The 27,874-nt window shown below is 48.0% G+C and overlaps 1 protein-coding gene and 1 pseudogene across 11 annotated transcripts in view; one reads left to right on the top strand and one right to left on the bottom strand.

The window, feature by feature from the left end:
• Positions 1-27,874, bottom strand: part of LOC147605689 (uncharacterized) — a 123,965-nt gene that overhangs the window by 62,435 nt on the left and 33,656 nt on the right. For 9 of the 11 annotated variants that reach the window (XM_086793506.1, XM_086793515.1, XM_086793511.1 and 6 more), the window contains 3 exons: positions 11,547-11,639; positions 10,680-10,763; positions 8,992-9,108 (listed from right to left, as the gene is read on the bottom strand). In XM_086793506.1, the coding sequence (XP_086649632.1) occupies positions 8,992-9,108; positions 10,680-10,763; positions 11,547-11,639 (294 nt within the window). The remainder of the gene's footprint in view (positions 1-8,991; positions 9,109-10,679; positions 10,764-11,546; positions 11,640-27,874) is intronic. The other 2 variants (XM_086793516.1, XM_086793517.1) reach the window with 1 other exon arrangement.
• On the top strand, positions 20,767-21,353 carry LOC147605690 (uncharacterized; annotated as a pseudogene).

The raw sequence follows: 27,874 nt of genomic DNA, 5'->3' as shown, positions 1-27,874 counted from the left end.
TCCATTACATTGTGTATAATGCCGATTGTGATTGGGGTTGTTGTAATTGTGGATGGGTAATGAAGGGCAATATGTGTAAGCACCAAGTAAAGGTCATGCTACTAAAGGGTTTTAATTTAAATACTATCATTGGTAAGTGTTTGGAGTTGTATGACAATGGCCATGACACATGTATTGGCTCAAATTGTATTTCTGTCATGGAGGAGACTCATAGCATTGAGAATGTAGACTATTCTCAACAAGGTACTCATAGCAATCTGTCGCATTAGGCTATACATTTGGCTCTTGAGTACCTTGTTGAGAATGGTCTACATTCTCAATGCTATGAGTCTCCTCCATGACAGAAATACAATTTGAGCCAATACATGTGTCATGGCCATTGTCATACAACTCCAAACACTTACCAATGATAGTATTTAAATTAAAACCCTTTAGTAGCATGACCTTTACTTGGTGCTTACACATATTGCCCTTCATTGCCCATCCACAATTACAACAACCCCAATCACAATCGGCATTATACACAATGTAATAGATCTTGGCGCCCGAGAATTGACTTTTTACCTTTGCCATAACCCTTGTGCCTTCATTAAAAAATAGTACATCTCCATCTGGGATGCTCTGAGCTCTTTCCAATGAATGCTCAATCAATCTTTTTATGGCTTTATTTATGACAAAGCCACCCTTCTTTGCCTCATCTATATACCAAAAATACGACAAACATGCCGTCATAAGTTTGTGCAAAAGCCAATCAATTCTACGTCCCCATATGTACTTGCCACATAAGAAACGAGACTTTAAAGTAGCATGATATGACTCGATAGCTCCATTTGTATCTTGATTTGCATGCGGAAGCATCCTCAAGCTTCTTGCCCACATCTCTACAAAAAGATAAGGCCCAGGTGAGTACTAATGCATAAAAAGTACATTAGGTTCTAAAGATGTATTGAAGCTTCAATCAAACTTTTAACTTCTTAAGCTTAGAAGGTTGAACTTACCAACTTTTGAAACCCAAAAAGTACGGAAATATTCAATAAAGGCCTCCTCATGTGAAAAGTCGGCCAAGAACTCCAATACACTATCTTTTATATTGTCTATGGCAATGGCCTCCGAAGCTCTCCCATGGACACGCATGTTCATGATTGCACCTAGGCGTCTAAACATGATAGCTCTAACTTTCCAATCTTGTACCTTCTTCACTAAGTGCTTCAACCAACTTCGACGAACGTGCCATAAACATAAATAAATTGGTATGTTGAATACCACCCTATTTTCAAGATTGCAATAAATTAGAAATAAAAGTTTAGCTAGTTTGACAAAGAGAAAGAGATAATACTTTGTGAGCAATAATGTGGACATGCACATGATTTACCTGATGGCATTTATCTCGACGGTTGCATCATCAACAAGAAAGGCATTTGGATCCCATGATTTGTTGTAGTCAAGTATTTTATTGCGAAGACTTGTAAGCCATTGGACAATAGTGTTCGTATCAGAGCTTGATGTTATGATCCACGCAACTGGGACTCCATTTTGATAGTTATCAAATACTAGCACAGTGTAGAGTTGGAACTAAACAAAAAATATTCAATGAGATAGAATCTTAACATTTCTACATATAAAGTAGCATAAAAAAAGTACATATATACTACATGCGTACCTTGTAAAAGTTTGTTCCAAACGTTGAATCCATTGATATGACCCCATTGTTGCCATGTGTGTTGAGCTTCTCAAGTTGCCAATGTGTTTGAATACCTAGCACAAATGGCTTATTGTTTGTAGCATCCATCTCCGCATAGTAGAAGACATCTTGAGAGTGTTGTTGTGTCCACATGCGAACACTTTGGGCATCACTAGAATGTAGCTCATGAGTACTACTTGCATGCTTCCTAGCAATATTTAAGATGTCTCTAAGTGATAGGAAATCATCTCGTGACAATGTATAGCTAGGATTGTTTACTTTTTTTTTGTGAACAACTTGAATATGTGCCTCATGCACTTGCATTGGAGTGTAACGTTTGCAAAGCATTTCAAAGACCCATGATTTTATTTCCAAAGAGAGCCATGGTGCAAAAGATAGGTTGTGGCCCAAAGTTGCCTTGATGCCTTCTTTGTGACAAAGCTCATCATTCTCATCAACATGATGCATTTGAATATAGCGAATGCAAGCTACATCTTCTAATAGATACAATCTTTTTACAAAGAAATGACATTGACAACCACACATGCGAGTGCCTTTTACACAACCTGGACGGCTTCCTTTCCCTGTCTTTGGTGTCTTTTCATTGCGAGGAACCATGATCTCCTTTCCACGCATATCTTTAGGACCATAAGCACACCAAAACAAAGTCTCCTCTAAGTAGCTATCAAGAGTTGGTTGCTTTAAGCTACCCTTTTCATGCCTTCGCACGGATTGCCGCCTAAAATTTGTTTCTGCATCTGTAAGAGACTCTTCTCCTTTTAAAAAATCTGTTAAGCGATCCCAGTGAAAATAAGCTACCCGAACATATCCATATATAGACTTTTCACACTTTTTATCGGTCCATTGTAGATGATTAGCATTGAAAGGACCCAGCGGAGGATATTGAAGGTGGATCCTAGTGTCCATTCTACAAACACAGAGACCAGAAATCCTAGTAAAAACCTTAGATTTTTTTTACACATAAATGAAAAGCATGAGCTCCTGCATACTTATGTGAATCTAATGTGGAGCTCATTCTTTCTATTGTTCGATAAAAAAATATCTCGACATACTTAGTGCTTCACCTTAGTGCTCGTAGATCAAACAATATCAGCAGGCTTATAAATATTCATAAATATATATATATATATATATATATATTATAGGCTTCAAAACTTGGGCGGTACAAATACTACAACAATATATACTCAAATCGGCAGCATACAATCAATGCATAGAACCCCGGCATTCTTTGAAGGCTCTCTCCCCCTCTCTCTCTCTCTCTCTCTCTCTCTCTCTCTCTCACACACACACACACACTTCTTAAACACCTTAAAGCAATGTAATCAAACACCTTCAACCAGAGAGATGACAGAGCACAGCCTTACTTGGTGAAATGAAGGGAACTCCGCTTGCAAGTGTAAGAGTGTCAGCTTGCACAAAAACAAGAGTTAGAGAAACGAGAGAGAGAGAGAGAGAGAGGGGGGGGGGGAGGCTTACCAGCAGGTGAACAACAACGCGTAGGAGATGGGAGCTCAAGAGAGGAGCGCGCTACATGGGCCGGCTGAACCAAGCTCGGCATGCTTGAGTCTCAATGGTTGATGAGCTGGCATGAGATTTAAGCGGCCAGCTTTCAAAGATCAGCATCTGCACAGGGGCACAGGGAGTAAATGCTAATGCAGGCGTACAGGTAGGCGTCGTTGTCGTGGCATACGAGCTTGGTTCTGCTGAGCTGGCATGAGAGGGGGTTCCATGTGGAAAGTGTTTCATGCACTCCCCCGCTATAGGACAAGGGGGACCAAAGAAAGTTCCTGATCAGCCTCTGTACCAGGCTGATGCAAGAGCTCGAGAAGATCCAGCAAGACGTGATGTACCACATGGTCGCTAAAAGCACCTGATTTGCCACCACCACCCTCCCAGCCAAGGATAGCCGAGCTGAACTCCAATACAAAAGCTTCTTTCGAATGCTCAGAAGAAGCGCGGCGATCTGCTGCTCAGGTGACAAATCTAGTCCAATCTAGCATCCCAAATACTGTATTGCTGTGCCAGGAGGAATCACTCTAAAACCCGGGTCTAGGCTCCATGCCGGAGCGGGCGCACTATTGATCCAAAAAGCCACTCTCTTGCGCCAATTGATCAATGCTCCCAAAGCACTAAAATCCTGAAGCGACTGCTCTGCCCTCTGAAGATTGGCCTCCTGGCCATGCAAAAACAAACCCGTGTCATCAGCAAACTCAACATCGAGCAGGTCCTCACCCCGGACTGGGAGCTGGAGTCCTCTCAAACCAACCTCCTCCTCTGCTGTCAGATACATGCTCATAGCCTCAAAGAAGAGAAAAAGAAACGGGGCGAGAGGACACCCCGGACGGACTAATCTGGTCAACTCAAAACTCGGCCCCCGTGCTCCTGTCGACTTCAACCATCTGGACAGCACATTATATATAACTACCTCATGCATAGCCCTCATCTCCAAGAAGTGTCTACCATATGGTGTTGCATTCCCGAAATTCTGGTAGGCCCTCTGGAGGCCCATCTCAGCCAACTCAATTTCTAACAACATAATGGCATCTCCCTCGAAGTCATATGTCTACACTTGTTCCCCTTTTGTCCGTGCATTAAAGTCTCCTAATAGGAGGACCTCTCCTTGTTGGGAGAACTCTACAATGTCTGCAAATAATGGCACATATGAAGTCTCCCCTTTCTCTGTCAATTTGCATGTCTATTCTAATTTCTCTAGTGGGAAGTAGCATACTGGAATATACATCACTCTCAAGCCAGGCTTGGCTAATTGCATCCACATAAAGCGAGCCTCCTCATCATCGTGTCTAACCATCGTAAGCATGCCTCTCAAATGAGGGCAAAACAAGCATGCCACTTCTCCAGAGCCACACACCCCCCTAGTGGTGTGTGTTTGTTCTCTGAAAGCTGACTCCCATGTGTAACCCTCCACTTTGGGTAGCCCTCTCTCAGGGCTTTGATGTGTTTCAGTGTAGAAGATAATATCCCTATCTATGTAAGTCTCAATGAAGCTGCCTATGTCTGACGATAGATTTCCATTGCAATTCCATACTTCCATCCTCAGTGTATCTATGGTCTCATCATGGTTGTCACGGTACGAAAATATGATACCGTACGATACGATACCGTACGGGAATTTTTGGTATGATATGAAATTTTCGGATATCCTGTATGATAAAATACGGTTTTTATTTTTTACACTTACAACCTATGGAGCTTCAAGCTTGAATGTGAGGAAAGGTTAGGAGGGGAGGAGTCTACAGTGCTTGAGGAACCAGAACATGGATATGTGTCTCTCCCGGTTGGATCTCCCGATTGTCTCCAAAAAAGAACCTGGATGGGTAATGCAATACCAAAGGTCTCCGAGTGTAGCGTTTATGACTAAGGGACCGTCCTTGCACAAATACGAGGAGTGCATCTAGGGTGATAAGTTTAGGGACTCCTCTAGATCAAAATGGTCATGTCCAAATCTTCTCCCTCGTGCATAACTTGAGAATCTAATTGTCTAGCCTACCTAAACCAGGGATCCCCAAGTGATGTAGCAAGATTCTCTCATCCTACCAATCAAGTGTACACTACCAGTCTACCTCGCCAGATTTTTTAGGTCTCTCAACAACCCCATATGGAATACTGAGTGGACACGAAAGTTGCGAAGTATTGAGAGCATTTGGGATCTTCGTAAAGCAGGGTTTCTATATTTTTTTTAGCATTTGGAAAAAAAAAATTCAAGGAAAAAAAATATATTTAAAAAAAAACTCATACCGTACGATATCATACAGTGTCGTACCGTACGAACCCATTGTACCGGTATGAGAAACAACTATGGGTCTCATAGACCCTGCACCATCATGTGGGGCATTTATCCGTGATGATGACTCGGTCATCACGATAAACAGCCCATTTTCCTGCCTTGCAAACTTCCATAACCTAAACCATTCCAGCTTTCCTGTGTTCCACCTGTAGTAGGGGGGTGAAGTCATCTCCAAGGTATATTTTGGTGGTTTGGAGGGTGGCCCTTTTCTTCAAGAAAGCCAAACGGGACTCCGTATCTTTGAACTTGAGGTGGAAAGGCCTCTCCCTCGTCAAGTCCTTCCCGGCTCACCAAGCATCTACAAAAGGGGTGTCAGTGAGGCCCATCTGTCTCCATAGAGTCTCACCGTCCTCTTTCGGTGAGTTGCCCGCTTGCAAGCCTGTAACTCGCACATGTAGAGCCCTAGATTGGCAATGCTTCTCTTCCTCAAGCTTGGCCGTCATGATGGATGTGGCATTTGGGGTGTGGACTGGTTTTTGCTTTTTCACAACCTCAACCCATTTGGAGGTTTCTCCAACCTCTTCTTTGGTTGCTTCCATATCTTTTCGGAGGCCTGCATGCTCCTCCCGGAATCCTGATTTGGCCTCTTGAATCTCTATTGTGATTGCCTTCTTAGCCTTCTCTAGTTCCGCCTCAAGTTTGGCATTGGCGTCTCGCAACTGGGCAATCTCTAGAGCAAGGCCTTCTTGTGTGGCTAGCTCTCCTTCCTCTTTGCCATATTTGTGCATCTCTTCCTTGCATAATTCCATACATTTCTCCATGCATGCAGCCAGGCATGCGTCCTTCCAGGCTTCCATCTCTTGTCGCATCTCATCTTGCAGCCATTTGTACATTTCCTCTACCCGGTTGTCTTTGCCCTGGATCTCAGTCCGAACAGCATGAATCTCCTTTTGATGTTGGTTCAAAGTCCTGTCAATCAACTTCTTTTGGTCTGAAAGGGTCTTCCATGCCTGTTCTTCGATCTTGTTCACTCTGTCTTCAAGAGGGAGCACCATTGTCACAATCACCCACCACAAGCTGTGGTCAAGGACACGGGAGAAGACAGGAGCCGGCCCGATGCGCCATGGGATAAGGGCGGGAGTGGCTGTTGGTTGAGGGTTCAACCATTGGTCCGGGGTAGGGGGCTTAGACAGAACAAGCAGAAACAAGAGAGAGGGCGGACAGAGCTGACAGAGCAGATGGCAGGCGCACAGGCAGAGAGAATAGGCGGAAACGGGAGAGAGGGCGGACAGAGCTGATGGCGGCCGCACACGCAGACAGAGCAGATGGAAATGGGAGAGAGGGCGGACAGAGCTGATGGCGGGCGCACAGAGAGTGGGCGGACAGAGCTGATGGAGAGCGCACAGGCGGACAGAACAGATGGAAACGGGAGAGAGGGCAGACAGAGCTGATGGCGGGCGCACAGGCGGAGAGAGCAGACGCGGGGGGGGGGGAGAGAGAGAGAGAGAGAGAAATGAAATGAAATGAAATGAAATGTTATATTAACGTCTTCAAAAGGCCATAATGACCTATGAGACCAAAAGTTACATCATGGTGGATCTGATACAATGTCTGGATAAAAAACCCCAGAAAATGAAAAATAAAGATGATACTACTGGCACCTAGAAAATGAAACTGGAACTGGAAGGTACACTATGGAGGTACCTCCATCTCATAATATGTGCCGCATCGGACACTGGCGGATCTCCTCAATATCCTCTGTGGTCAGCACCCTGACTGGGTGTCTCGCATGCCTCGCAAGAATAATCCGAATCTGCCGCTGCAACCTCCGTCTATGCTGGGATGCCCTCCTCCGTAGTCGTGGGCGTCTGGACCACCCAAGCTCAATCGCACGATCAATCAGTGTACCCCTGGTGTGGGCGGTATCCATGTCCTGCTGCTGCTGTGGTCCATCTGGCGCAGTGATGGCGGGACTAAAGAAGTCTGTAATGTGCCTCTGAGTCTGGCTCTCTGTGCGCCTAAGCAGGCTATCTCTATGTCTCCGCAACTCAAGCAAGAACAATCCCAAACACCTCTGGTCCTGGTACCCCATGACTCTGGAAAGTGGTCCAAAACCCTCTCTGAATAAACAGTGGAAACGACCACGTATCTCATAGTATGCAGTACAATGGCATATATAATGCAGCTCTGTCTCTGGCTCCCCATGGCATACTCGGCATATCCTGGCCTCAGCTGGTATACCTCTATATCGGCCAATCTCAATCTCAAGCTGGTGTGAGGATGTACGAATCTGACCAATAGCACATCGTACTGCATGAGACAAGTGTACATCCATGTAACTGGGTCTGATCACAAAACCATCTGCTGTGAGCTGAAGAAAATGCTCTCTGTAGAAAGCCATCTTCGTGCCCAGCTCCTCAGTCGGCTGTATCCATGTCCTCCTAATGTCCAGCTGAACTAAATCCTGACGGATGAGTCTGGTAATCTCTGTCCGTGTAAGAGTGAGAGAGGGTGCCTCCAGAGAATACTGGAAGGGAGGCAATCTGTCCATGCTAAAACCATGTGCCTGGAACCAAGATGTCATCTGTCCATACCAACAAGCCGTGTCTCCCTGTAAAGCCAACTGTCGGGAGGACTCCAGGGCGAGGTGTGCATATCTGTCTCGGGGGAGATCCCACAAGCCATGTATGTAGGAGACTGATCTCGTAAGAGCCTCAATCACCAAAGGGGCAGCCGCCAGCTCTGCTCGAATAATCTCATGAGGTACCACAGCCTTGGCTCTAATAAGCCTAGCAATCATAGATACCAAAGGCCTCTCCATACCTCTCCACCCGCCTGCGCTGTGATGGCCCACTGAAGGTCCCCATATCTGCACTCCATAAAGCATAGCTGATGTCACTAGAGTGTCAAAAAGCCAGAGTTTCGTTCGAGGTTCCTGAAACTGAACCTGCGAACACATCCTCTCCAAACCACCCAGGGCTGCATGTGCTCTAGTCAATCTAGTCTCTGCTGCTCTCCTCATCGAAAACACTGGCCCACTGAATACTACCCCAAGATATGTATATGCATCTGTATACTCCACAATCTCCTGCCCATATGTAAATGTGGAAGCTGATCGCCTAACCCACTGTGGCGTGGTGTTAAACACCATAACCTTGGTTTTGCCAAGGTTGACAGACAATCCACTATCATGTGCAAACTCATGTAAAGCATCCAGATGACGCTGCATACCCTCAGGAGAGTCAGAGATCAACACAATATCATCAGCATATAACAATAGTGGGATCCATGTACCTGCTAGCTGGGCTCCTCTGTCCCCCAATCTCTCAATGTAGTCAGAAGCCTCATCCACATACATACCAAACAGTGAAGGAGATAACGGGCAACCTTGCTTCACTCCTATAGTGGAGTGAAGAGAGAGAGAGAGAGAGAGAGAGAGAAGTGTCCAATAGTCTTCAAACTGTGTTAATGCAAACTACGAAACCAAGTGTACAAAACTAAAACCAGAAAACAGGTTACTCAAGGATAGAGACGGAAAGACCTGCCAGTCAGAACAATGTCAAAGAGCTGCAGCCATTTGTTATCACGAGGTGTGCCCCCATCAGTTCCACATTTTCCAAACAGGTAGTTCATCACCACATATGTGTAATCCCAGAGACTGTAAAATAAATCTCTTTATCAATCTCTGAATTGTTAATAATGCAGGCAATGTTTGACATCCTAAGCAACTTCATGATTGAGAAACTGTAAAATATGAATGACAAACACAAAGGAATGACCGGTAGATAGTAGTCAACATGATCTGAGAACTCCAAAAACCTAGAAATTACTAGCTGTGCTTAAAAAAATGTACTTGGAACCATCTAGGAGAAAAATAGCATGCCAGATTACGCTCTGCAAACGAACATTCCTATTTGGGTCATTAATAGCTGCACTTGGGAATGAGTGATTCCAAAGCCATCAAAACCTTGATAAGGTATTTTTTTCATAAGATTCACACACACTCGCATACCGCAAGGAGGTTCCACCCTTCCAAATATTTGCTAATCAAAGCACTAGGCATGCCGTCCGGACGTGCCCCAAGGGCATGTTGCTCCACAAACTGGGTTGAACTGTTAGACAACCGTTGATGAGGTATTTTTCTCATCGGTGAGATGTGGAAATTCCCTTCAAAAGAACCAAGGCATCACAAACTTCCAGGAGGGGTACTATTTTGTGATACAATTTTCTGAAATTACACGAACGCTTCTAGAGTTCGGCAAATAGTAGCTAATGTAGGCTTGGTTTAAACAAGCCTTATGAAGAGGGGGGTCTAGCATACACGATAGCCACAACTAGAACAACAAGAACACCTTGCTTCTGAACCATACAGGAAAACAAAAACAGAAACGGAAATTTTGAGGGAGATGAAACAGGGAAAAGCCACATCAGAAAAGGTGTTACAAAATAGAAGGGGCAGGAGGGAGAAGAGAAATACATGGAGATGTAAGAAAATAGGAGAGTAAATGAGGGGAGATCAGGAGGTAGGATAATTTTTTTATGAAAAGAAACTAATATCAGTTTTGCAAGGGAGGTGTTGGTAAAAAAACAGTCCCCTTTTAGGCCCTAAGAGGCCCTGAGAATGGGAGTGGTTCCATTCTCCCCTTCGATTAAATTAAAGGGAGGCCTTGAGAATGGTATTAAGTTAAAGGGAGGCCTTGAGAATGGGAGTGGTGCCATTCTCCCCTTCGATTAAGTTAAAGGGAGGCCTTGAGAATGGTATTACTGCCATTCTTCCTTGAATGTAAGGGAGAATGGTAGTGGTGCCACTCTCCCATTCAAGGTGATGGGATGGGAGGCCTTGAGAATGGCACCACTATCATTCTTCCTTGAATGTAAGGAAAAATGAAAGTGGTGTAATCAGCTGAAACAGTTTCCCCCCTGCCATGGCTATGAAGCACCGTTTCAAAATTGAAACAGCCAAATAACTGAGACGCAATTTGGCCCTTTGACCTTCTGAAACAGAAGAAACACACCATTTCAGAACTAAAAGCAGCTAAACGTGTCTCACACCCCAAAACATCCGAAACGGCCCAGAAACATCACATTCCCCTTCATTGACGTTGTCTGATCCAGAGAGTTTTATGGGCTATGTTTGGAAGCCTTATCCACAACATTTACTCAACAAAACAATTTAGTCTTGAACCTTGGGAAACAAGAAAGCCCTTTGCAATATTTCTTCCTACACACCTGTTTGTGACCAGAAATGTCATGCGTCCAGAATTTCTCAGCATCTTCAACATCGGTATCAGTTCTGGATCAAAATGAATATATCTATGACAAACCCAAACAGAATAGCTCAATAATTGGCAATTTCCAAATAAAAATGATCAAAAAGAAAAAAGAAACTTTAAAGAAAACAAAGACCCCTTTTTCAACAACTAAAAAATTTAATAAGGATGACATGTATAAAAATAAATAATAAAGGTACTTTTTTATCAAATGAAATCAGCTGGTCTCTGTGAATAGAGATTGCCCATCGCTATCTACCTGAGTGGATTCAAAGCAAACTCCTGGTGATTGTTGATGCTCATTCTATCACAATAGTACTTGTACCTAAGCAGTTCCCTAAACCATTTATGGTCTGATTACACCACATACACCATGTTCAATGAGGAATCTTAAAGCCTATAGATTTTATGATGCAAAGGAGCAAGCCAAAATGACTTCCAGCTAAATTGTGACAGTTTCCTGCATGATAACAAGCCCTTCCATTCCATTCTTATGAATAGACTCTAATTATAGGGAAAACTTCAAGCTATGTAGCCAATGAGGTGATAGCTCAAGTGGTGAAGGTGTTTGCCTAGGACCAAGAGGTCCTGGGTTCAAAATCCCCCTTGGTGCTTCCTCGGCGGCATCGCCTACGGGCAAATAATCAAGCACCTACAGGCGCTGGAAAATTAGTAACTACGGGAGGATCTTGGGCCTAAGGCCAATCGGGGGGAAAAAAAAAACTTCAAGCTACGTTTTATGCAATGATCCATCGTAGCTCAATTGATCAATGGTTAATCTGTTCTGAAAATGGAAATCAGCATGGATCATTCACAGGTTACTTACTTCGAAGGGTCTTGAGCAACAGCTTGTTTAAGTGTCCCATCACGATGGCAAAGATCAACTGCTGCACGCACATCTCGGTAGATTGGAGCATAGCTGTTTTTATCAAAAGAAAACTTCATTTCAATGTCATCTGTATTCACACATCTCAGCATGTCACCAAGGTAAATGTGCCATTGTTTTGATCCAAGACATAAAAGTATCAAATATGAAGTTATGCATGTATCATTGCAAAGAAACAAGTAGATATCGCCAGACCCATCAGCGTGCCAGTGTGTACGTCTCCAGACTCCCGCACCTTTTAATTCAAACACACAATCATAATACTTATTTAAAAAACTTAATACCAAATTTCTTCCTCGATGTTTATTACATGTTTAGTATCTTGAAGAGAGTGGCCCATGTGTATTTCGATCACCATTGCCTTCGTTGGAGAAGGCATTGTTAAGTAATTAATCCAGGCTTTGGTAAAGACTCGTTTAATCACTCCACTATCATGCTTGGGCCTTTCATGGGCTAAGGTCTATGTAGATATTCACCTTTTAAGAAAGTGCAATTTATAACCTCATGGTAGTCATCCACAAGACAATAAACCATCAACTCCACGCATAGTATGGACTAAATACTACGACATCCCCACTAACGTCATCAATGCCCAATAGTGGGTGTAGAACTTGGTACCAATATATGCTCCCACACACACACCCCACGCTCACACACACATAAGAGCATACATTCATACAAAGGTCTATGTACTGAGTTTCTGTCAAAGATCTAGAGATGCAGGGCAGACTCAACCATTATGAAGCCTAAGGGATCATAACAAATAGAAAGAATTACTACAACAAAAAGGTAGTTGATAGGGCATATGCACCACTAAAGATAGAAAGAATTAACACAATATCAATTGGCTGCAACTTGGACGAAAACTTCACAATGTGAAATTTACATGTCCGCTAATACAGCATAAATATATACCTAGATGAATCGAGGAACATACCCAAATTCACCTTATAAGAAAGTGCAATTTATAACCTCATGGTAGTCATCCACAAGAAAATAAACCATCAACTCCATCATGCATAGTATGGACTAGATACTACGACATCCCCACTAACGTCATCTATGAAGATACTCTAATTTGGTTTGACAACAGAAAAGCCAGAGTTTCAGATCAACGAAGAGGTAGACGGCACCACTCCGCCTTTGAACAGTCATAGTTATTAGTAACAAAGCCAAGCATAGAGGGTAGAAATTATAGCCTTTCATTGTGGATTAAACCAGTAATAGAGTTCCTTCGGCTTGATTGATTGGTGGATGAAGGCACAGAGGGAGAGTAGCAAGTCATATAGGCTGCTATGACACCGATGTCTCTATGAGCAAGAATTCAGGAATTCTTTGAAGACGTAGATAGCATGGTGCAAGGACGCTTGCCTTACAAAATGGAGATGGTTGGGGAGAAGACATGCATCATTGGCCTGAAAGTACATATAGTCGAGAGACACCAAAGGGCAGGTAGAGAACCACTGTGGCTTACCTTATCCTATCTAGGCATCTGTTTACTCTGCATGACAGTGATTGCTGGTATGCTTGGACCACATGTTGGATGCTCTCTCATGGATGTATTATCAAATCCCAATACATGGAGCTAGAGGCAACCTGATTGATGAGACAAAAGAGGAACATAGTTACAAGATACGGCCTTTGGTAAGTCTACATCTGTAAGACCTGGGTCTTGTTTCACTTGGCATGCCAACACCTAGGACAGGTCTTTTTAAAATCACTTTCAGTTGTTTATAAGAAGGGAATCCACAAAACCATAGTGGCACCCGGTTCGCGCACCGCCCAAGCAAGAGGGTTCAATACAGACGTTACGATACAGGCGAGGCCATACGGTGGAGGTGCAGTCGTATCCAGCCGTTGACAATTCGAAATTTGAATTTTTTGACCCGTTTTTTTTTTACCGTTCTTTCTTGCCGTTTCTTGGGCGTTTTGGGGACTGTTTTAGGCTTTACACTTTAGCCTTTGCTTGTGTCCTATATAATAGCCCCTCTCCCAACCCCATCCTCACAACTTCAAGTGCTCAACCCTCCCCTCACAAGTGCTCATTGCTCATGAGTCAATCCTCTCCCTTGAGCTCTCCTTCAAGCCTCTCTCCCCTAAAGGCTCACTCAAGCATCTCCCTCTTCCTCAACTTTCAAGCCTCTCCCTCTTCCTCAAGCCTCGCCTTCAAGCGTCTCCCTCCCTCTCCCTTTCCTTCTCCCAGGACCCTTCCCTCCTCTTTCACCATGAGAGAAAAGCATGAAGCCTTTTCTTTGCATGCCATTACCCATGAGAAGAACGAGGGGAAGTCGGGGGCATGTAAGTGGACTTGAAAGTATTGTGGCAAGGTCTAAACTAGTAGTGCCACCAGGCTTCTTGCATATCTCTCCAAGATGCGGGAGGGGAGAGGGGGAGGGGGGGGAGGGGAGGGGGGGAAATTGCACCTTGCAAGATGATCCCTCAAGACATTGCCGATGGCATTCTGAAGAAGTACTCCTTCCTTAGCAAAGCAAGTGATAGTAGAAGAGTCTCTCCCGCGGTTGCTGCCGCTCAAGACAAAGTCATCCTGCCGGCAAAGGATACATCCTCCACATCCTTTTCCGCATCTTTCTCCCCCTTGACCAACTCCAACCCCTCATCAAAGAGACCAAGTGAGTTTGAGATTCCACAGAAGAGGTAAGTCACTCTTGGAGGCACCATTGGAGCGAATGTGTCTTGGGTCCGAGCAAAGCAACAAGAGCCAAATGTGGAGATTGCACATCTCAAATTTCTTGTCCTTAAAACTCCTCAATGGCAAAGGATGGTGAAAGTCATTGCCGAAGTAGGACCATGCCATGGCCCTTGGCATGGTATCACCTACAACGACATGTGCACGAAGGCACTTGATGAAGAAAAGGAGAGAATCAACAAGACCCTCGAGCCCGTCCGAGCGGGATCGGTGAAGTATGGGTGTTCCATCCTCTCTGACATATGGACCGATAGAGAGAAGAGGGGCATCCTCAACATTCTAGTGTCTTGCCCTCTTCGCACTTACTTCTTGCGGGCCGTGGATGCCGAAAAGGCAGGGAAGAAAACCTTGGGCAATTTCATATGTCGCTACATTCAACAAGAAATAATCGAGGTGAGACACAATTCTGAGTTTGAAGCTTTAGCCTTTGCCTTTTACTCAAGTTTCAACTTTCAAGTCTCATTTATTTTCCATATTCTCATTAAAATTTCATGCATCCATCGTCCTTGTAGGTTGGCCCCAAAAATGTGATTCAAGTGGTTACAAACAATGCATCCAATTGCCACAAGATGGGCAGCTTGCTTGAGGCGGAGTTCAAGTCCATAGTGTGAACTCCTTGAGATTCTCACTGCCTTGACTTGCTATGGAGGATATTGGCAGGTTAGAGTGGGTGAAGATTGTGGTGACACAAGCCAAGCATATTGTCACTTTTTCAGTCATCATAAGGTCAAGGCCCTCGCTATCTTCCGCCATCACAATGGCTTGGAGACGAAGAATCCCTCCTCAATGCGCTTTGCCTACAAGTGGCTTCTTCTAGAGCATCTTTATGATATGATGCCTAAGCTCCAGGTAACAGTGGTTTCGCTGGAGTGGCAAGAATGAATACAGAGTCAAATACCTTGGCGTGTCGATGAGGCAAGAGCCATTCAATGACTATGCTTGAGAGAGGAGTTATGGCACCAGGTCAGCGCGATAGTCATTGTGATTACTCCCTTGTATACGGTTTTAAGCATGACAAACATGGAGAGAGCTACTATAGGGCTCCTCACTCACTTTATGAGAGAGACCATTGCCAAGATTCATCGCACCACAGTCCTAGATGAGCTTGATCTAGAGTATATGCTAAGAAGGTAAGAATAATTCAATAAACTAAAATAGAATGATCAATCTAAATACTTATTCTTTCTTTCTTCTCATATAATATATTCTTTCTTTCTCTTGCTCGCTAAAGCTTCGCCCCCCCCCCCCCCCCCCCCCCCCCCCCCCCCCGAGTTGCCTTCGCCCTTCCCCGCCTGCTCGCATCCCCCCTCCCCGCCTTCGAGCCTTCGCCTCTCCCCGCCTGCTCGCACCCCCCCCCCTCCGCGCCCCTGTACTTTTCGCGCCCCCCGCCCCCCCTTTCGCGCCCATCGCCCCTGCCTGCCTGCTCCCGTCTCCTTCACACCCCCCGCTCCCCCCTTCCTCCGCATCCCGCCCCCCCCCCTTCGCGCTTTTCCCACCCCCTTTCGCTCCCCGCTGCCCGTTTTCCGCCTCTGTCTTCCGCCCCTCCCCCTCTGTCTTCCGCCCCTCCCCCCTCTGTCTTCCGCCCCTCTCCCCTTTGTCTTCCGCCCTTCCCCCTCTTCCCCTCCCCACTCCGCTTTTTCGTGCAGCTTGGTTCTTGCAGGACCCTCCGTCTTCGCTTCGCCCTCGACTCAGCTTCAAACTCTAATGGAGGTTCCTCCCACCCCACCTCAGAGGGACTCTTCCGCAGCCCCCTCGCCCGCCCCTGAGGATACCCCCATCAGGCTTTCTCTTTCGCCAGAAGAGGAAGCGAGCCTCGCCCGCAGAGGCGGAACGCCTCCAGGCACATTCCACCATTTGCCGTATAGTTGGCACTCGCCCCAGCAGAGGGGAGATCCGGGATCTTCTCCAGGCCCGCCTTCTTGCAGATGTGGGCAAGATCCTGGACGTTCAGTTCCTGGGCCGCGGACACTACCAGATTGAGTTCGAGACAGCCCAGAGCGTGGCCCAGGTCCTAGCCATGAGTCCCCTTGACATCAGGGGCGCTCGGGCCTTCTTCAGACATTGGCAGCATGGTTTCGACCCAGCAGCAGGGCCGAGCAGGGAGAGTGCCTATTCCATGTCACAGTTCGCTTTCCTAGACTTTGCCGCGAGTACGTTCCGCTCCTTTCTAGGATAGGATCATTGGTGGGCTCAATTCTTGAGACTGGCCCCACAACGCTTCAGTGGTGGCTAGAGCAGCTGGCCTTCCTTCGATCAGAGTTTTGGCTCCTGACATCTCCTCCCTTCCGAAGGTCATTCAGTTACCTAGGATAGGGGGGGATGGATCGATCAAAGAGTGGAGTTTTCACGGCTCTCGAACCAGTGTTTTATATGCAAGCAGGTCGGCCACCTAGCCAAGGCCTGCCTTCGTAGGAGCTCCAACCTTCACCGCAGCAGCAGACCTCCGATGGCCCGCCCACCACAGATGCGGCTCGGCTGGCAGCCTCCGGGACACCTGCTCAGCCCACAGAGACCTCTGATTGGCAGCCTGGACAGGGGCGCCGTAGAGGGAGACAGCCACAGCAGCATGCCCAGAGACCGACGCAGCAGCAGACACAGCCTCAGCATCATTGGGTTCCAGTGAGGAACAGCTTTGCTCCCCTCCAAGAGGAGACCCCAGCGCAGACTGAGGATCAGGAGATGCCAGCACCCCCCCCCCTTCCCCTCCACCCCTCCCCCGTCCCCCCCCTCCCACCTCGATTCCACCCTCGCCTCCTCCCATTCCCGCTCCCGCATTTTCAACGTCTCCTTCCCCACCCCCTTCTCCCCCTCCTCCTCCCCCTCCGCTCGCCTCAGCTCCCCGGGAGGCACTGGCAGTACCCTGGCGCTCACCTACAGTCCAGCGGGCACTGAGCACCGACCTTGCTCATGCACTGCTGAAGAGACCTACCATGCCGATTCGTGCTTCACGGATATCCTCTATCCGCAGTCGGCTGAGTAGTCTCGACACTAGACTGCGCTCGAAGGCTTTCGACTACTCCTTTACACGCCTTTTTGGAGCGGAGGGCCCCCATGAGCCAGCACCCACCATCAGAGTTCATGTGGTGATACCTCCGGCCCAAGGGGAGGAGGCACTTAATTTAACGGTGGCCTTCTCCTTCCCTCTTTGCGACACTAGCGATCGGGAGTGGACTCTGGATCTTGCTCTTAGTATTTTGCGGACACAGGCAGTTGAGTTTTCTCACCATGTGAGCGACTTAGAGATGACAGACGTGATAGGCCGACTCTGGGAGTTGGCACATTTCTTTGATACCGGGAGTGCGGATGCCTTCGGGAATCGACATTTGGTGGTTCGCAAAGTGGCAGACCTAGCACGAGACCCTGGCTATGTATGCATACATGAGGTTTCTCTCTCCGAGCGGGAGGCAGTCGCTATGGGACACAGTCACTGGCGCCTGGTCCGAGACTCTTGCAGCGGGTGGGCAGATTTGTAGCCGCTCGGATGGGGATTACTCTCCCTCCAAGCCGCTTGCGAAGGCCCGCCATATGGTTGAGAGAGCCTCCACCTCAGCAGGTCATGCATGAGGATGATCTCATGGAACGTGCAGGGCCTTAGCGGCGCACACTATGTACGTTATCGTGGTTGCTTCAGGCAAGAGCTTCAGAGATGCCTGGTTGGGGGAAGTATTGATATTCTAATGATGCAGGAGCACCATTTGAGTGAGAGCAGGATTCGGAGATATGGTTCGGTGATGCCTGGTAGTTGGGACACATTTTGGTCTGCAGGTTTTGGCCCCTTGGGTGGGCACGGAGGAGTATGTATGGTCATTGCGGATGTATGGCGGCAGGCCATTGTGGATCGCGGGATCATTGTGCCTGGTAGAGCGCAGTATGTTACTCTGAGGATCCACGATGAGCACTTTGGTGTGCTCAATGTCTATGCGCCCAATCATGCTAGTGCCAGAGCAGAGTTCTGGACCCTTGTTATACAGATGCATTGCCCGAGGCCGCACATTGGTGTGTCGAGGGAGACTTCAACATAATTGAGAACCCGGCCGATAGGGTGGGAGGCAGTCATGTTACAGTGCACGGCACAGAGCTTGCAACTTGGGAGCGATTTTGTATGACACTGCGGATCACTGATGCATGGCAGCATGAGGCTTTCTCCCGTTCTCTGGACAGTCTTAGTTTTTCTCGGTCGGATCGCCGGCAGGGAGGGACTAATCTATCACAGATTGATCGTTTCTATGTGGGCGACACGTTCGGGGAGCGTGGTGGCTCCGTTGGCATTCTCGCTGCTGGCACCTCTTTTTCAGACCATGCGCCAGTTATTTTGACACTTGAGGAGAGGACACGGGAGACCAGCTTGTAGTTGAGGATCCTAGAGAGGATACTTACAGACCCCAGTCTTTTTGAGGACATTGAGAGGATATGGCATGATAGCCAGAGCTCTAACCTAGATGCAGCAGGCCAGTGTGCCCAGGGACTCATCGAGCTCAGCTCTTTTTTGCACGCTACAGCCTTGACACGACTGGCAGAGACACGAGAGCGGGAGCATCGCTTGAGACGTAGCCTTGCTTCGCTCTAGCGTCTTCAAGAGCAGTTGCCTACATTTGTCCCAGCTCAGCCAGGCACGCCAGGAGGTTAGAGAGGCAGAGGAGTAGAGACAGGAGTTCTACTATTATCGCCAAGTCTCTCAGTGGACGCAGCTTGGTGATAGAGTGACTGGGGAGTTTTTTGAGATCACCGGACCCCGCCATGCTCGAGCAGGAGTACGCCAGCTCAGGAGGCACGACGGATCGTTAGCCACACTGAGCCCGGGGAGATTAGAGCTATTGCCACTGAGTTCTATAGAGACCTGCTTTCAGCGGAGCCAACCACGGAGGTACGTGATGCTTGCAGCCAGACTATGTGGGCCCATGTGCAGAGGAGGGTCACACGTCGTATGCGCACAGTTTTGGGTGAGCCCCTTTTAGAGGATGAGCTTGTTGAGGCTTTGAGGGTCCTTCCGCGTCATAGTTGCCCTGGGGAGGACGGATTGACGCCTGCCTTTTTTATGCGCTATTGGGACCTTTTGGGGCCAGGCCTCCGCAGGGGTTTTCAGTATGTTTTGGACGCTGGGGTGATGCCACATAGCTTTTCAGAGGGCTTGATCTTTCTTATCCCCAAGGGGGAGGGAGAGTCACATGATATTCGGCATTGGAGGCCTATTACGATCCTCAATACTGTCTACAAGGTCCTAGCAAAGGCCTTGAGTTTGAGGATCTATCCCTTCCTTGGGGAGTTGATTCATGCTACCCAGACAGGATTCGTCAAGGAGCGCAGTATCCTTGACAACATTTTCACCTTTTGGGAGGTGACGGCCCGAGCTAGATTTCTCGGTGAGGACTTGGTCGTTATGCTTCTCGATTTTGAGAAGGCGTACGATAGAGTCGATTGGGGTTTTCTAGAGGGCACTATGCTTCGCTTGGGTTTTGAGCCAGACTGGATTCGAGGAGTGGTGGCCAGATCAGTCCGTCAAGGATGCCCTCTAGCCCCGTTCCTTTTTCTTTTCTTTGCAGAGGCTATGAGCATGTATCTGACAGCGGAGGAGGTTTGTTTAAGAGGACTCCAGCTTCCGGTCCCCGGTGAGCACCTGCTCGATTCTAAGATTGCTGATGCCACAGTATTATTTCTGCATGGCCAGGAGACCAATCTACAGAGGGCAGAGCAGTCGCTACAGGCTTTTGGTGTGGCTTCGAGAGCATTGATCAATTGGCGCAAGACAGTGGCTTTTTGGATCAATAGCGCTCCCTCTCCGGCATGGGGGTTTTAGATGGATTCCTCTTGGCACAGCAGTGCGGTACCTGGGATGCCAGATTGGACTTGATTTGTTACCTGAGCAGCAGATCGCCTCGCTTCTTCTTAGCATTCGGAAGAAGCTTTTTTATTGGAGTACAGCTCGGCTATCCTTGGCTGGGAGGGTGGTGGTGACAAATCAGGTGCTTTTAGCGACTATGTGGTATATCACGTCTTGCTGGATTTTCTCGAGCTCTTGCATCAGCCAGGTACAGAGGCTGATCAGGAACTTTCTTTGGTCAGGGCGGGATGGTTAGCCGGCCCGGGCTAAGGTTGCTTGGGCAGTTATTACTCTTCCGCTGGCCCAGGGGGGCTTGGGCATTATAGATCCAGCTGATCAGAGTACAGCCTTGTTGGGGAAGCTTATTTTTCGGGGACTGCTTCCAGGCGATGAGCCTTGGAAGGAGCTTCTTTTTCAGCGGCTGCAGGCTAGAGCTCCCCCAGCCGGGGGCACTTGGGCACCAAAGATTCGGTGGATCTTCACAGAGATGAGGAGGACAGGCCTCAGTTTAGAGTATCCTGCGAGCTTGGGAGCTGCTGAGACCGGGGCTTTCTCAGAGACCTCCCACTTGTGATGAGGAGCGGGCCAGACAGCCGCTCATCTGGAACCCCGCGATACGCACAGAGCAGGGTCATATGCTGGGTTCTCGGCCTCGTCTAGCCTGGGGACCATTGGCGGCAGGCCCAGCACGCAGTTTTGGAGATTGGCAGGCCTTTTGCAGTCTCTTGGAGGAGATCCAAGCGGAGAGGCTCAGTCACTTCAAAGGGGGGCTGATTATGAGGGATGACATTCAGCAGGCACTCACTGAGGAGTGGTTCACCCCTTTCAAGCTAGCGGCCCCACGGTGGATGGGAGCCTTTACACAGTTGGAGATCCTGATTGCTGTCAGAGCTTGCACTGAGGATGGTAGATGCCTCTACTATGAGATACAGGATGAGGGCAAACTTCAGAGAGTGGAGGCGGAGTCGCCTTTGGTTGCAGAGTGCATCTTTCAGAGAATACAGGTAGTGGCCGCCGCTTCTCAGAAGTGGCATATTGATCCAGACCTTACAGATGTGGACTCTGATTGGCGCATATGGGCATATGCTGCACGCCCCTTGGCCCGGCTCCAGTGGGACCTTGGCGAGTACGAGTGGCATGATCCTTATGCGTCCCCCGAGGCCACAAAGATCACCTTTTTCCAGTACACTATTCGTTTGGGGAGGCATATTTTGACTGCTAGGAGGACGGTCTTTCCAGCTGCATCGGAGCACTAACGGCTTCAGGGACTCTCACAGGAGTTCTTGGAGGATTTTTGGACCAAGGTCTAGGCTAGTAGACAAGCACGCAAGATCTCGGCTTTCCAGTGGCTGGTTGCCCACAAGGGCTCTGCAGTTGGCACCTGGCTTGTCTACAGTGGCCTCCCGTCGGCCTGCGTCCGATGCGGCCACCCATTGGAGACACGGAGACATTGCCTATGGGACTGTCCACAGGCGCAGCAGATTTGGCTGAGGATGCTGCGCATTTTGACCCCCCTCTCGCACAGCCATGCCATCAGATTCGTTGGGGGCCAGCCTCGCCTTGTTCCTTCAACGGATTTCTCGAAAGCCGGCTGGACACAGGAGAGGGATTTACGATGGGAGCTCCTCAGCAACCTCACCATACGGTTAACCTGGAGAGCACGTTGTTTTAGGGCCTTTGAGGGGAGATTGGAGCCACCAGCAAAGACTGTTCGGGCTATCTGGCAGGAAATGATTCACACCCTACGAGGACAGTATGACCGCATCCAGGGCGACTCGGATCGAGCGATCTTGCGGCGCCAGGCCTTCCACACCACTTGGCGCAACGGCCCCTTCCATACTCTACACGCGGGTACCCCCTGCTGGCACTACAGGCCACCTGTTTGGATTTTCTCCCCTCCTATTGTATGATATAGCCTCTCAGTTATTTGTACTTTTATTTGTACTTTTCTGCACCTAGGGAGAGTCCCCCTAGCTGCCTTGATTGGATCTCTGCTCTGCCTTCTTATGAGAGCAGGAGAGGGGTTTGTTGCATCCTGCCTACAAAGCACTCTCACTTTTTTTTCCCGAGAAAAAGATCCTTCTATTAGTTAATGAAAAACAGCCACAAAGGGCTAGATACAACCACAAAGGGCTAGATACAAACTCGCCTCATGTATGGAGCGGGAATCACAAGATCATAAGGGGAAGAGACGCTTCTCCTCCGGCTGGTTGCTCTGTGAGGACAAGGCTATCTCAAGGGGGGAGGGGGGAGGAAGGGAGGGGAACAACCACACAGGTGGTCTGTAATGCGAAGTGGGGTCACCACCTCTATCTGTGAGAAAATGGCCAGGCCTCGAGAGCCTCAAGAAAGCTTCCCGCCGCTTCCGCAAGCAGTCAGAACCTCCCTGTGACTTCCCCCACTAACCACGGAGGGTGTGAATGATCTCGAGCCAAATGCTCCTAATGGACTCAGCTGGCGGAGTATGGGTACCCTCTATGGCCTCGCTCCATCTAGCTCGCCAAATGTGCCAGGCTGCAATGTTGCTACAAATCTCCCATCTCTGGCATGAGCCTAGTCGCCCTGTAGGTTGGGTTGTGACTGGTACTGCTGAAATACTATGGTGAGAGACCCAAAGGGCTAGCCCTCCTCCATCCTTCTCACAAGCCCTGACCACCGCAACCTCTGTGGCCCAAGCGACACTGCCCCATGTAATGATCCGGGTCAAGGCCCTATCCATAGTGAAGATGCGAAGAATCCACTACCAAATCTGCTGAGCCTTCGGGCAATCCCAAAGACAATGTCGCTGAGACTCTTGAGGTGGCCGCAAGGCAGGCAAGCTCCTAGCCTACCTCCAACTGCCAGCCAAGTGCCAATCACCAAGCTCCTGTGTGCCATCAGCCAAAGAAAGACGGTAATCCTTCTCGGCTGGAAACTATCCCAAAGCCTCTTCCAAAAATCTAAAAGGAAACGTTGTGAGAGGCCCTGAGACTGTCAATGTGCTGGTGTCGGGGTGCCATCAATCTCTAGCATCTGGATCCTGCAGCCTAGCCGCGCAGTATATGCAAAGAAGGGGGCATCCAGAGTCTCCTCCCGATCAGTGGGGTCATGCCAAGTCCACTCTCACAGGTCCCACTGTAGGTGCGTGAGAGGTCGGCACTCCCATATCCATAGTCGCCAAAATATCTCCTTGGCCACCTTGGCAGCAGGCAGTGGGCCTATGTGCCCCTCTTGTGCGTAAAACCAATCACCCTCGCCCTTTGCAAGGTACAGCCCCTAAAATCCTCTAAGGGGAGCTCGGATCTCTCTAATCTACCATGGGACCCAATAGAAAAAGTGAGCAAACCACTGCATGTCTGTCATGCCTCCAGGGGCGTGGTCTGAAAAAGTAGTGCATGCCCCCACGCCTACAAGCCCACTCATCAACGTAAAACCTATCAAGTCTAGAGAGATTGGGGCCGGTGCTCCTCCTATCCAATCAAGAGAAGCTAAGGCTCCCACGGTTGCGCCCAAACTCTAGAAGATGCCAAGGGTAATGTCCCCTCAGTACCAATATCATCTCCTCCCACGAAGAGTACTCTGCTCCTGAAACCGTGGCTGTGCCTCCTCCAAGCCTATCCTCTACTACCTCTATCATGTTGAAGTCACCACCCATGCACCAAAAGTTAACCTGGAGGAGTGCTCACTGAAGCTTTCGCACCCCCCCCCGCCCTCGTGACTGCCTCTCCCCGCCTGCTCACAACCCCCCCTCCGTGCCCCTGTGCTTCTCGCGCCCCCGCCCTCCCTTCCGCACCCGTCGCCTTTTGCCCGCCGCCCCCCGCTCCCCCCCCTTCCTCCGCGTCCCGTCCCCCCTGCCTGCCCCCGCCCTCCCCCCCCCCTTTCGTTCCCCGCTGCCCCCCCCCCTTTTTTTTTTCTCTCCGCCTCTGCCTTCCGCCCCTCCCCCTCTGTTTTTTCCGCCCCCCCTCTGCCTTCCGCCCCTTCCCCTCTATCTTCCACCCCTCCACCTCTGTCTTCCGCCGCCCCTTCCCCTCTCTCTTCCACCCCTTCCGCACCCGTCGCCTTTTGCCCGCCGCCCCCCGCTCCCCCCCCCTTCCTCCTGTTGCCATATATATATAGGCAGTGATGTGTGTGAACACACTTAGGACCGCCGGGGCACTTTTTCCCTCTTTAGGAGGTTTTTTCCCCCGGCTTGTATATACGCCCATCCTTCTAGGGCTAACTTATCTTTGTACATTGACACAATCTAATATACTTTGTGTTGTGTGCATTCTTGCTTCTTCTTTTCCAAGCTTTGTGTGCTTTCCTGCAACCCTAATTCCAACAATTGGTATCAGAGCAGGCATCGGCTCCCAGGGCTACGCCGCCAGCACCCTCCGACTCACGTTCTCCGATTGAGGTGAGCTTTCACGAGCGCTTGCAGGTCCCTATACTCTCCAAATATGCCCGTAGGGCTTGGCGTTCTCAGAATTTGCATCTGAGGTCGTTTCGGGCTCCGTTTTTGCATTTCAAGTTCTGCACAGGTGTTTTCGTCATTTTCTGCAGAAATTTCGACAGTGCAGTTTTCTGCAAAACAGGCATACGTACTCTATTGTGGATCGTGCTACATAGCACGAGTTGTTTTCTGTTCAGTCTTTGCTTCATTACAGGTAGCTTTTGCATCAGTTTCAGTCAGTGGCCATGGCTGATAACAGCAATGATGTATTTCGCATGTTATCTGCTGATGACAAATTGGATGGAGACAGCAACTACCCACTTTGGGCATACATGATGCAGCATGTTTTGGTTGCAAAAGGAGTGTGGAACATTGTACAGGGTATGGATGTACGTCCAGGTTCTGTGGATGTAGGATCTGTTGAGGATGTTGCAGGTTCTAGCAGCTCTACTGTTGCTGCTGTTTTACCCACTGCTGAACAAGCTCGTTGGGATGGTAAGGATGCGCAAGCTCATGCCTTGATTGCACTTTCTGTCAAACGTAACATCACCCCACATATTCGTTCAGCTAAAACAACAAAACAGGCTTGGGATATTCTAGCTGGTTTGTATGCAGGTCGTAATGAGGCAACAATCGCTTACCTGCGTAAAGAGCTAGAATTGAAGATTATGCAAGAAGATGATGACATGAATGTTTTTCTTGCTGAGATTAAAGATCTCAAAGAATAGTTGATATCTGCAGGTGAGATTATTCCTGATCATTCTCTTGTGCAGACTGTTCTTGATGCTTTACCTGAGACATATCAGACTTTTGCTTCCACGTGGAGACTTCTTAATGAGGACAAACCTGATGCTGTCAAGTATGATACTTTAGTCAACAAGCTCTTGCAAGAAGCGCAGTCCAGGCAAAACAAGGCTAGGCAGCGTGCAGTTGATCAAGCATTTATTGCTGCCCAGCAGCAAAGAAGAAGTGGTAAGGCAGCCCCTTCCACTGTTTCTTCTCCTATTAGTAGGTCTGCAACTTCTTCTCCTTCCACAGGTAGCAACAATAAGTCTGAGAAAGCTCTTGATAAAGGCAAGAAAAAGACCAGGTGCAACTATTGTAAGGCAAATGATCATGTCATTAAGAATTGCCCTAAGCTAAAGGCTAAAGAGGCAAAGAAGAAAGAGTCAAATGCAGCCACAATAGCGGATGCTTCTACAAATGCAGATTCTGCAAATGTTGTGCAGGATACAGAATGGGCGTTTAGCGTATATTGCCAGTATGACCCATCTGTACATGATGCATGTTTGGCAGTTTCTGTTGACTCTCATGTATGGTATTTTGACAGTGGTGCTACAAAGCACATTACCTCGCATCGTGATATGTTCACTTCTCTTGAGGCTGTCCCTAATGGGAATACTGTCACATGTGCCAATAATGCTTCTTACACAGTGAAGGGCATTGGTAAAATTATGCTTACTGCTGCAAATGGCAGCGCTTTCACACTTTCAGATGCTTTGTATGTGCCAGGGATAAAGAAGAATCTATTGTCTGTCTCTGTGCTTGCTAGACTTGGACTTGTAGTCAAATTTGTGGATGACAGATGTACTGTTCATGATTTGGCTTCTGGTGATACGATTATTGTATCTGGCACCTTGTTTCGTGGGCTATATAGGCTCAATTCTTATGACAAGTGTGTGGAAGATTCAGCAAATGCAATTTCTGATGAAAAGGCAGTTTCAGATGCAAAACTATGGCATGCTCGTTTTGGTCATCTGAACTTTGCTAGTTTGCTGCGTTTGCAGAAATTTGATATGGTTGCTTCATTGCCTCCTCTTGAGGCACCATTGAAACATGTTTGTGAAGGCTGTATTTTGGGCAAAATGCAGCGTTCTGCGTTTCCAAAGGATGGTTCTGTGCGGGCCACTCACAAATTGCAGCTTGTACATAGTGATGTATGTGGGCCTATGCAAACTCCGTCATTTGGTAAACACTTGTACTTCGTGACTTTCATTGATGATTACTCAAGGCATGCATGGGTATATCTACTAAAGGCAAAGTCCGAAGTGTTTTTGTGCTTCAAACAGTTTTTTCTTATGGTTGAAAATGTATCCAATTATACTGTGGGCACCCTCCGTACTGATCGAGGGAGGGAGTACATGTCTAAAGAGTTTGATGCATTTCTGGCTAGTCGTGGGATAAAACACCAATGTACAGTGCCGTATACCCCTCAGCAAAATGGTGTTGCTGAGAGGAAAAACAGGTCACTTATGGAGATGGCACGATGTATGGTCAAGAGCCAAGCTTTGCCACATGCGTTTTGGCTTGAGGCTGTCATGTGTGCTGCATATGTACTCAACAGGTGTCCCACTAAGGCCTTGCAGTCTATTACTCCATACGAAGCTTGGCATGGCACGATGTATGGTCAAGAGCCAAGCTTTGCCACATGCGTTTTGGCTTGAGGCTGTCATGTGTGCTGCATATGTACTCAACAGGTGTCCCACTAAGGCCTTGCAGTCTATTACTCCATACGAAGCTTGGCATGGCACGAAGCCTTCTATTGGTCACTTGCGTGTCTTTGGTTGCTTGGCCTATGCTTTAGTGCCTGTGCAACAACGCAGAAAATTGGATGATAAGGCTGTCAAATGCATTTTTGTTGGTTACAGTGCTGAGAGCAAGGGTTACAGATTGTATCATCCACAGTCAAAGCGTATCTTGATTAGTCGAGATGTTGTTTTTGTGGAAGATGCTGTGCAGCCTTTGTTATCATGTACCAAAGAGACAGGTGTGAGCTCACGAGATGTATTTGATACATTGTTGCCTCTATTTACAGGTGGGAATTCAAATGTAAGTCCTAATGAGGCAAATATTCAGCCTATGCAGATTTCAAACGACATCATGGATCAGCCTATTTCTGATGCAGATTTACAGGATGTAATTTTTGAGGATAGGGCTGAAAATGAGCAGGCTAGAGGTATGCCTAAATGGCTGGTGCAAACCTTGCGTGATAGTAAAATTGATGCACCTATATCTAGTCGTACTCGTTCAGGCCGGACATTCAGTTTGCAGTCTCACAGGTGAGCAGGTTTATGCATAGCCCAGGGTCTCAGCATTGGAAGGCAGTTAAACGCATCTTTCGCTACATGAGTGGCACCATACATCTTGGGTTGTTTTATCCCAAGGGGGGATCGTTGCCGCCAGATTTACATGCTTTTTCGGACTCAGATTGGGCTGGTTGCTATGACACAAGAGTGTCCACAAGTGGTTTTTGTTTCATGCTCGGTAGCTCATGCATATCTTGGTTGAGCAAGAAGCAACCTACTGTGGCCACTTCTAGTTGTGAAGCTGAG

The sequence above is a fragment of the Cibotium barometz genome, chromosome 59, assembly GCF_041138505.1.
Source record: "Cibotium barometz isolate CiBa-2024 chromosome 59, ASM4113850v1, whole genome shotgun sequence".
NCBI classification, from domain to species: Eukaryota; Viridiplantae; Streptophyta; class Polypodiopsida; order Cyatheales; family Cibotiaceae; genus Cibotium; species Cibotium barometz.
Note: the sequence above shows the minus strand (reverse complement) of the source record. Positions and strands in the feature narration are given on the sequence as shown.